This window comes from Aptenodytes forsteri, unplaced genomic scaffold (genome assembly GCF_000699145.1).
Source record: "Aptenodytes forsteri isolate BGI_AS27 unplaced genomic scaffold, ASM69914v1 Scaffold122, whole genome shotgun sequence".
Taxonomy (NCBI): domain Eukaryota; kingdom Metazoa; phylum Chordata; class Aves; order Sphenisciformes; family Spheniscidae; genus Aptenodytes; species Aptenodytes forsteri.
This window is the reverse complement of record NW_008794009.1, coordinates 531,578-542,160: the sequence shown is the minus strand read 5'-3', so window position 1 is coordinate 542,160 and position 10,583 is coordinate 531,578. Positions and strand designations below refer to the sequence as shown.

The 10,583-nt window shown below is 36.8% G+C and overlaps 1 protein-coding gene across 1 annotated transcript in view; it reads right to left on the bottom strand.

Moving 5' to 3' along the window:
- MAP3K4 (mitogen-activated protein kinase kinase kinase 4) overlaps positions 1 to 10,583 on the bottom strand; it is a 61,475-nt gene that overhangs the window by 10,705 nt on the left and 40,187 nt on the right. Inside the window, exons 17-20 of the mRNA XM_009290108.1 lie at positions 5,853 to 5,953; positions 4,623 to 4,703; positions 2,911 to 3,102; positions 2,160 to 2,230 (exon numbers count right to left, since the gene is read on the bottom strand). Of these exons, the coding sequence (XP_009288383.1) occupies positions 2,160 to 2,230; positions 2,911 to 3,102; positions 4,623 to 4,703; positions 5,853 to 5,953 (445 nt within the window). The remainder of the gene's footprint in view (positions 1 to 2,159; positions 2,231 to 2,910; positions 3,103 to 4,622; positions 4,704 to 5,852; positions 5,954 to 10,583) is intronic.

Sequence of the window (10,583 nt, the reverse complement as noted above, 5' to 3'; positions counted from 1 at the left end):
AAAAACCCCCCCCCCCCCCTAAAACAGCATCATCACACAAAAAGCTGCAAAATACCACCCCTCTATCCCCAAACTTAAACAAAAAAGAACATCAAACTATTTTTGGAAAACTACATACAAATATGATGATTTATAAACGTTATAAGAGCAAAATGCTGCCACTTAAATGTATAAATACACCTATGTGTGCACATGTATCTCTCTTCCGAGCTTGCCTTCTAGCTTAAACGTGGTAGATAGACACAGCACAAGAGAACCTGAAAGTAACATCAGTGAGAGCTATCATGCAAGAAAGACTAGTGGCCAGGTACTTCATCAACAGAGATTCTAAGGGATTTCTTTGAGGGGTTTCTTCATTGAGAATGAGGCAGCTGCAAGGAAAAGGTGTGGCATGGAACAGATACAGTCATAAAGGTTTTGATGAAAGAAACAGGTTTTCATTAGTTCTCCTACAACATGCCATGATGGATTTTTCATAAAGGAAAAAGTTATCAAATCTTCTGAAAAAACTGATTTAAAGCTGCTATTGACACAAAGATAAGCCAAATGCATAGCAAGTTACGGAAGATGCTACTTTTACCATACTGGTAGAAAGCAGAAACTTCATTAATTGAGTACAGGACAACTGCTAGAGAAATAAATGCACATATTTTACCTTTGGTTGCTAGGATGTTATGATTGTTTTGTTCTGTATAACAATTCCAGGATACAGTTTGTACTCAAACAGTGGTAAAATTAAATTCATGGAGATTACAAAAAGGTGGCAAATGACATTCAAGTATTTTACGTATTTCCTAAGACTTCAAAGTTGCAATACTATTTATTTATAGTAAAGCTTGTCCACTATAATTTGTAGAGATTTTAATGACACTGTGGTTAAGACAGTAAAGTCTAAAGAAATCTCGGGGGGGTGGAGGGAATGCAAAGGTTTTAACCAGTTTAAAAACAAATAAATAAATCTTCTCCCAAGGTACTCTTAAGGAAATCCAGAAAAACCTTTTATTTGGAAGTTGCAAACAGTTTGCATTTAAGCCCACAGTGGGGAGTCAGGCAATGTTTCTTAGTGAAATAATTCTGGAAGTTAAAAATACTACAGGAAAAGGCAGCATACTGTATATTTAGCCTACTAGTAAAGTGTCTGTCAAACAAGGTCCATTTAACTTATTTGAACTTCTGCTAAAGAGCACACACCTGCTGATCTGTAAAAAGCACCTGCATCTAGAAAGCAACTTTGAATTCCAGAAACAGCGTGTGCTACTGATGGGGGGGAAATGTTATTTCATTGGGAGGAAAAACACCAAACAAAACCCCCACCAACAACAAAATTTCAAGTGTTAGTTAGTTAGTCAGTGAATGAGTATGGCACAAGAAGTTAAGCACAAGCCCAGTCTTGCTTTTCCACACCTTTGAGATCACATACATATCGTGCGTGTGGAAGAACTGGCTCATAAAATGTAACTGCTCTAGCATCAAATGGCTGGCATGGTAACTGTTGTGAACAGTTGATGCTCGCAGTTGTCTGAAGACGCAGAAGTGCAATAAAACTAAACAATGCAAATATTTTAAGAAACAAGGTGCTGTAGGGAAAACAGATCTCTACGCCTACACAGCTTTACTTGTTTCTATCCTGAAAATTAAACTTTCTGTACCCACCAGGTTAGCCAACAGTTTTGTGACTCAGCCTAGCTCACTTAAACTACAGGAGAAGCTGAAAAACATCTGATGTGACACTTCCTATCTTTTGCTCTAAGGAATGAAGAAAAAAGGAATAAAATGTGAGATGAAATATTACAAAGTAAAATGTAAGTTTGTGTATTTTTTATTTCCAAAATAATTTAAGATCTCTTAACGGGAGTTCACGCATATTAAGCAAGCATTCATTAAGTTCACAACATCCCTGTGAGATTAGTAAAAAAACAATATCCATTTTATATACATTTAAATTGAAAGTTGTAAACTGAAAAGAAAAAGCTTAAGCAACTTAAGGAGGAACAAGTGATAATAGCAGATGTGGCTACATGAAGAAACAATTTGTCTTCCCATCCTTTCCCAGTTAGCTAACAATGGTGTTCAGAAATCCTTAATGCCTGCTAAGTCATACATGTTTGGTTTGGAAAAAACCCAAGGGCAGCAATGATTCTTGTATGCAGAGTACTCACTTCCTTCATAGCCATCAGCTCTCCAGTGTCAACACTGATACAGGTATAGACCTTCCCATACTGGCCTTCACCTGTAGAATTAAAATAAAAATAAGAAAAATTAATTACACTACATTCAATAAGCAACATGTACATCAACAGCAGTAAGAAAACATCACTGAAAACTGAGCTTGCCAAGGTTATTTACCTTTATTTTCATTTAAAGTTTCAAGTAGCTTTTATCCTATAACACCTAATACTACATTCATAGTCCTGAATTCAAGCTGATTAAAAGTAAAAACATTAACAGGCTGACCTGAAAAAACTTCTCATGAATACGAGGATTTTCCCCACAAATCCCAAACCAGAGAGGAAACAATGATCACACGGGGGAAACAACAACAATATTGGTGAATTAAACAAATCCCAAAGTTTGTGCTCATTTCCATTCATATTTCTGGTTCTTCCAAAAGCAGAACTCAAACATTTTATAGGGTTAAACACATGCAGGAATCGCAGGATCATACCTAATTGTCCTAACCAAATCCTTCTCCTCCTCTGTTTCTTGTTATTTGAACAGTGAAAACCTCACTGAAGTTATAAATAAAGGAAATCCTAGCTGCAACAGTATTTTGTATTTTAACATTCCAATTTCAGTAAAGCTGATGCTACCTACACAGAGACCCAAGATTTCAAAAGATAGTCTTAGATTTCCTTCAAGAATACCAAGCTTGGTATTTTAGCCTGATAAATGAAGGTGTAACGAACGTACCAATTTTGTTTCCTCTCTGCCACTTGAAAGTCACTTTTCTCAAACCTACATGCATGACATTATCATAAGATTTCGGTGTGTCACAAACTTGGCCAATGATGTTCTTCCTCCTCATCTCTCTGTATCTCCTTTCTTCAAACAACTGAACAGACTTTTGAACAGCTTCAATCGGTGCTTGCTTGGAAGCAGTGTCTAAAAAGAGTGATGAACAATTTCCTTGATTGAGAAATATTCGCTGTGTTTATATTTTGTTACCTTTTGATATCACGTGAAGTGACCTGAGTTAGAAGACAACTATTTTGTGAGTCTAATTTAAGATGTAGGAAAAGAATAAAACACTGTAGCAATCACATATGAAACTATCACTTATGAATCACATATGAAACTAAAGTAAAATGGGAGTACTGGTAGTTTTCTAATCATCTCTTACTTGATTCAAGGAAATTAAATGTGTGAAATGCAACGCACTTGTTCGCATTTGGCCTGTAACTAACCACCGACAGATAGTGGAAATATGTTTGGGTCATTACGAGCACCAAGAAAAGAAGGACAGGTAAGGTTTTGCTCTACGGAAATAGGAGAGGTTTCTTGGAAAACTCATAGCATCTGTTATTTCAAAGATTTAGAGGTATTAGATAACTCCAGCTTTGAAGTCTTATCATGAAACTCACTCAGAATCCTAGTGAGTAAGGCCAGAAGAAATCTCAGGGCGGCATTAATTTATCCCCTCCTTGTAAAGCACAAAAATTACACATCTGTCAGTGTTGACAGACAGTAGTCTAACCTGTTTCTAACTCCAAAAGATCGAGATACTGATACTCTCAAATGATATATTTTACTGCCCACCTATAATTAATACCACTTCACCTACACTAAATCTGCCTCGCTGTGGTTTGAAACCAAAATCTTTGTCTTATTCACAGTGGACAGTAAAACCAGTTCCCATTGCAGCAGTCTTCCAGAAATTTTCAAGTTTTCCCTCATTCTTCTTTTCTAGTTTAAAGAAACTCAATTCCTTCAGTGTTTATGTTCTGAACAAAAAATAAGCCTTCCAGATATCAGAAAAAAATTTTGCCGTTCTTCCTGTGTTCTGTCTGGGCCACATAATGAGACCAGTTTTTATGTGACAGAAAACTTTTTTCTAATGTTTCATGAGGTTCCACCCTACCAGAATATACGCAACCAAGCTACATGTATATATCTGCACAGTATAGGAGTCAAGTTACTTTAAGTTTCATGAAAATAAGCAGCAGGACAGAGAGGAAGGGGCCCCACAATAGCCTTGAATTCGGGAAACAGTGTAGGATCACACGCTGTTAGACACCCAAAGTAAGAAAATGCCACGCTGGGAAGAGATCTTAGGCAGTGAGGAAGTGCTTCCTACTGTCATGCAATTCATAACTGGGCACTGAATAGGGACAGCAAACTTCTGCAGTTCCTATAGTGATAAATGTACTCATTTTGCAGAACACTGCTAGCACCTTTCAGAAACTGAAAAGATGTAACTTTTATGACGTTTAATTACTCCTACCTCAGAGAGTACACCTTGTGATTTCGTTAGCAGTATCTTCTATCTGCAATCAGGATTTTATTTTTTCCCCTTCCTACGTACAAAGCTGTGAAAACCTTTTCACAATCAGCATTAAGATTCAACCTTTTATTACGGCACTAGTTTAACAGACACTACATTATAGTGACTCCTAAACACCTACCTTTGGTCTGGTTGATTAAAGTTCTGAGCTCCCAACTCCGCCGTGACGAGACACTTGAATCTCCTCTTGGATACGATGGTTCTAGAGAAATAATACTGTGAGCATAAAATTGGCTTTATCTCATATTAAGGATTATGCCACTATATTCAGCAGAAGCTGAGCTCTTACATATCAGGACTAATACACCCTACAAGTATGAGGCAATCACATAGCAATGTATGCTCTCAAATTCAAAAGTGACTTATCTTTAGAAAGCTATTCTGAAATAGGATTTAATTTATACAGGAACAGAGATCTCCTTCCACAACTGAGGGAAGCACTTCAAGTCAGGGCACCCAGAATCAAATATGTAAGAAATCCGTAGGAAAACAATCTTCTAAGGTTCCTTAGAAAAAGACCTGTATTCATTCCAACCTAAGCCAGTTTCCCATTCATACAGATACACAAAAAAAAGGAGTAAGCATGAGGCAGACAATATTTTCAACGTCTGCTTAAAAAAAACAAACCAAAAAAATCCCCCACACCTCTTTGTATAAATTTTTAAAGCATTTCTTTCTTCAAAATCCACTTCATTTTGCAGGATGACCACAATATCAGCTCTACTTCGCCTGGGATTTTGTACTTCATTTTAATTTGCACAGAACACACTATCTTAACAATCATTGTTTCAAAGTACTTGTTGTAATAAATACCACATACACAGGGGCTGGGGAAGCCTGAAGGAGGAGCCCTGATCAGGACATCAAGTCACACACCCTGTCCCTTCTTCCAGGATACAAATACTTGCTGTTATTTGAAAGATATACCGCATATTTGAAAGAATACCGCAGTGGTAGTTAAAGAACTGGATAGAAAACTCTTCACTGTCCAGTTCATACCTCATTAACAGCATTTAGAAATTTACTATCAAATGGGGTATATAATACAGCAATCATGTTACTCATTTCATTTTGAACACTGTAACTTAGTAAGATACCAGGAAATTCCTTCAGGTACAATTCAGAAACAATATGAAAGGTAAGAGAATAATGGGTATGTCTGAGAACAGAATAACTTACTCTGACAATATAAGACTACAATATAAGCCTACAAGTTAAAAATCTAAGCTTTTTGAATGGAAAAAGGTGAAAAAGTTTTTTGGAAAGGGTAAGAACTTGGAACAGAGAGAAACATGTTAATGACATAAATCATCTGCACATCCAGGTCACAATCTGTTACTGTGACAAGCACCTTCTCGCTCTTCAGTGGGACTGGAGTGACGACTAAGGGATCTGAACTGCAACTCAGCTGCTATTGAAGCCAGTCGATCATTTTCAGGGACACTGGAACCCCTGTTAAAAAAAGCCATTGTACTAATTAACTTAGCATTGCACTAAATAACTACTACTGACGATTTAACTGCAGTTTTAAAGAGAAAGAACCTCTGAAGCCTAGGGCATGAACTATGAAAGTAACATGAAAGAGAAACTGATGCTGAGAGGTAAACTGAAAACCCTTTCTATGCTTTTTTTCCCCCCAAATGAAGACTTGTTATATAATTTTAGTTACGCCACTCTGTGAAAAAACCCTAAGCTTCAAAAGCATAAACTACTTGAAACTGTTACTTGTCCATAACAACAGAATCCATTTTAATGACTTGTAACATACTACTAAGACAGCTGCGGCAGGATGCAGCTAGTGCCAGGTTTGGATGTACAATCTGAAGTGATTCAGCTGGGTGATAACGTGAGCCACGTTATCAGATGAAGGGTGGTAACTGAATTCATATGCTCCTAGTGTGCTGCAGATACAGTCATAGCCCATAATCATTAAGTCAAAACTAGTGGGAAGAGCCACAAGCCAGCTGACAGGAAGGACAGTGTTAAACGACATCAGCTTGACTGCTTGGAGGCCCTAGCTCCTCCACACAGCACAGAGCAGAATTAGATACCTCAAATTGAGACCCAGATGAATAAGCACGCTGAACAGAAAGGGAAACAATACTGAGAGAAATGAGTCTTAAATCCTTAAATCTTCAGGAACCTTTTCTCCAGCCCAAGACATCGATCAATCCACCCATGTTTTAGAGCCATAAATTCCTCATTAAAGTCTTTATACAACTCCTCCCTTTTGGACGAGGCTCTCTTTCAATTTTTAAAGCATGGTCGGGAAGCGCTGTGACTGATGCCTCCTTTAACACAACACTTTAGAGGTATGAGCTAAACATTACTGGAAAGCAGGGAACATCGTTAAATCCTTCACTGAAAGCCAACAACTAAAAACAGTTGAAAGATACCTGGCATCACAAAGTGCACACACCTATGAAAGGACTTCCCTACAGCCCTAAAATTGCTTCCAAATTGTATCCAATTATTACCTAATAATATTAAAAGAAAAAAAAAAAAAAAAAAAAAGAGAGACAATCTTCACAATCTTGAGAACAGAAGCCAAAACCCAAGACACCCCATTCCTATGCGAACGTTCTCAATACGATGCTTGCTTTGCACTCCCTACTACTGCCAACTAGATCTTTCAAGTTTGAGAGGGAACTGAAACTGAACTAGTGAAAATCCTCGGTACTCTTCAGGAAGTCGAGGTTTTAATCAGCAAGAAGGCTGAGGTTATTCTCAGCACATACAGAACAATTCTAGATGCACAAAGAGCCTAAAACCAAGCAAAGCTAAACCACCTCTAAAATGAGGTAGTAGCTGAACAGAGGACCTTAAGTATCATAGCTTTGAATGCAGGTGACTAAAATCCATTTCAGGCCCATCTTAGCTACCCAGATCTTTTACTGTGTGTGTCCAGAAAGACTGTGTGCATGTTATTAGGCAAAGAAATAGAATAAGAGAGAAGGCAGCTTGCTAAATTTCTGCTCCAGTCCTGGATAAATATAAAATGATGAATAATAACCCCAGCTAGCTCAGAAATTAAACATTTCTAAAGGTCATTAGTATGAACATACTGTAAATGTATAACCATCAGAAAGCTCAGTGTAAACAACCAGGTATTGCTGCTTTGGATTATACCTTCTAGTTATATTAAACTGATTTTTTTTTTTTTTTTTTTTAAAGAAAAACTTCAATAGAACTATGGTGGCATTTGTGCACTACGCACTGCCTAGTACAACTGATTTATCAAGTTCCCACATTCAATTTTTTATAGATATTTAATGCCTACAATCATGTCATAAATGTCTAAAGAGTTTCTGAAAAGCGTACAAAGTTTCTGTTTCTGTGCTATTCCAGCAGCTGGATCCCACGCTTCTTGCATACAAAACACTTTCTTGATCCAACAGATTCCATTTCTCTTTTGGAGCACAAATAAATGAAATCCATAATTAAGACTGCAATCTGTTAAAGTTTGCAACTTTCTTTTAACTATATTGAACAAAGCAATTTGCTATAAATATATTACGTTGTAGTATTTTGCCTTCCTCAATAAACAAAACCCCTAAAAAAACCCCAATAAAAAAAAAAAAACCCCAAAAAAAAACCCCCACCAGCCTCCAAAACCCTGTCTCTGCTTTATATTTTTTTTCTTCAAATTCTTCCTAGGTAATACAGGGGGTTAAACAATGCTACTTAAAAATCCAGGCAGTACATTAAAAAAAAAAAATCATGGGATATTTTACTAATAAGCATTAGAAAAGTAAAAACTGAGAGCTCTAAGAAAAATACAAGTGTTTGAAAAACAGGCCTAGGCAATTCGACTAAAATGCTGCATTCACATCAACTTTCATGTTACAATCCATTAAAGTATTATGCATTTGATTGCAGCTAAGAAGTAGAATTCTCATTTCTTTTCTTCCTAATGACTATCTTCTTGAACTAGAAGAAACTGTCAAAATGCCAACCTTCACACTTTGATCAGTATTTGTGTAGGACACACATGCAGAAAACATTAAAAGAATATACCACTGTATTCAAGCGTGTCAAATTATAAACCTGACAGTTGCATTGAGTGGTATAAAATCACAACAAAGCCTACAAGTATTAAAAACTAGTCTCCTATCTCCCTCCTGAAAAATTAACTAACGTCAAAGATATGCCTTGGCTCAAAGTGCTGTACGTATTCTAGAAAAAAATCCCTTTCATATGTTGTTTGTTTGACAATCAGTCTTTACACAAGTTCTGCATTTTCAAAATCATAAATACTAATTAACCATCGCCCTGTCAGCTTATAAAGCTGCCAGAACCTCTCAGTGAAAATCCTCTAGAATGTTACTTACTTGAAAAGGGCTTTTCAAGTGCGTAGTGCTGCAGACTACTGCCTATTCTGTCTTTTTCAACAGGGGGTTTAAAACAGAAGCATGAATGATATATAATAAACACATGTAGTTTGAATGACAAAAATTCAGGATGTATTTTCAACCAAAAAAAAAAGGGCCCATACTCACAAGCTGTACATCTAGAGGCTACTGTAGGGTGCAAGTCACATCTTATCATAAAAATAAACTGAAAAGAGTTGCAGGAAAGATTTTGTATAAAAAGTGGCAACTTACTTCCCTCTTAACACCTTAACGCATGCTTCTGCTGTGCATCTGGTAATAAATCTACAAACCACGATGGTTTGCTGGCTAACAATTGAAAATTAATTATTAAAAAATAAATAATTCATAATCAAATCATATCTAAGTTCACTTTGGTCACCATCAATCTGTTGTTCCTTTACTACCTGTTCTTTCTTTTCTCTACGGCTGTGTGATACAGTCAGATCATGTGTCTCCGTTCATACGAATCTCTTGTACAAGACAGCTTTTGGTACTCTGCAGTAGAAATAAGAATCCAAAATGCTATTTATAAACCCTAAGATAATATCATTGTGTGAATAGCAGGATTTTCACAGTCAGGGGTGCAGGGGGAAAAAAAAAGAAAAGGAAAAAAAGAGTAAATTTAGAAAACTTGGGAGATATGCCAACGGTCTGACTGTGGTATGGGAAGAAGGAACACCGACAGTCTGAAATGTAACAGCCAAATCAGAGGCCAAAAAGCAAGAAAGATACTAACATAGGTCTGCCAAAAAAATTCACTCGTGACCTCTGCAAACAGACGATACGGGAGTGGTTTCTGTTACATATTCTGATACAGGAATGATTTCTTTCATATTAAGTGTATTCTGCACAACCCTAAGAAGCCAAAGGTGTAGCAAGAAATAAAAAAACCTTCCTGAAAACTTACATGTTTAATTCTGTGTTTGCCACTATATAGTATTTCAAAATATTTATGGCAGACCATAACAATACCAAGTGTTAGCTAACATTAAAAAAAAAAAAAAATCCTTGGGCTTATTTGCATGTTATAGTCATCTTAGTGCAAAGTGTTAGTTATCAATACTAATTATTTAGTAAAATGATACCAATGAACTGACTGGCATACGTTAATTTCATGGACATTTTTACCGAGCAAATTTGTAATCTACGTCAGAACCGCATGCTTTAACTACCATACTGCTAGTCATTTTAAGTCTGAAAGCGGTCTTATCTACTTCTAAGACGTAAGATTTTGCTCAAGTCAAACATGAAGGAAGGAGCCAGTGGAAGACATGATGGGACGGAAAAGCATGGTGCAAATGATCTATTAGGATGCAAGTATGCAGAAACAGTTATATGGGTGATGTAAGTAGAATGAGGCTGCTACGTCATGGAGCGGAGCTACCTGGTATCATTTGCACCGCTGACAGGTTTGGGTTGAGCTGAGTCGCTACCGACAGGAGCGGGGCGACTGACAGCAACGCTGCAATGGTTCCGTGCATCACAAGGGACACTCCGCGTGCTGTGGCAAGAAGAAAAACTTCAGGAAACAGTTTAAAAAAAAAATAAAAAAGTGTATGGAGTTGAAAGTTTATTTTAAAAATAAAATTTTGAAGTGTGCATAATGAGTCCCGATTTTAAAAGGTTTTCAAGTACATAAAGACTGTTATGTGGAATAATTCTGGGTCTCAGAAGCTTCAGGGGCTGCCAATATGTACAATAATAATCTT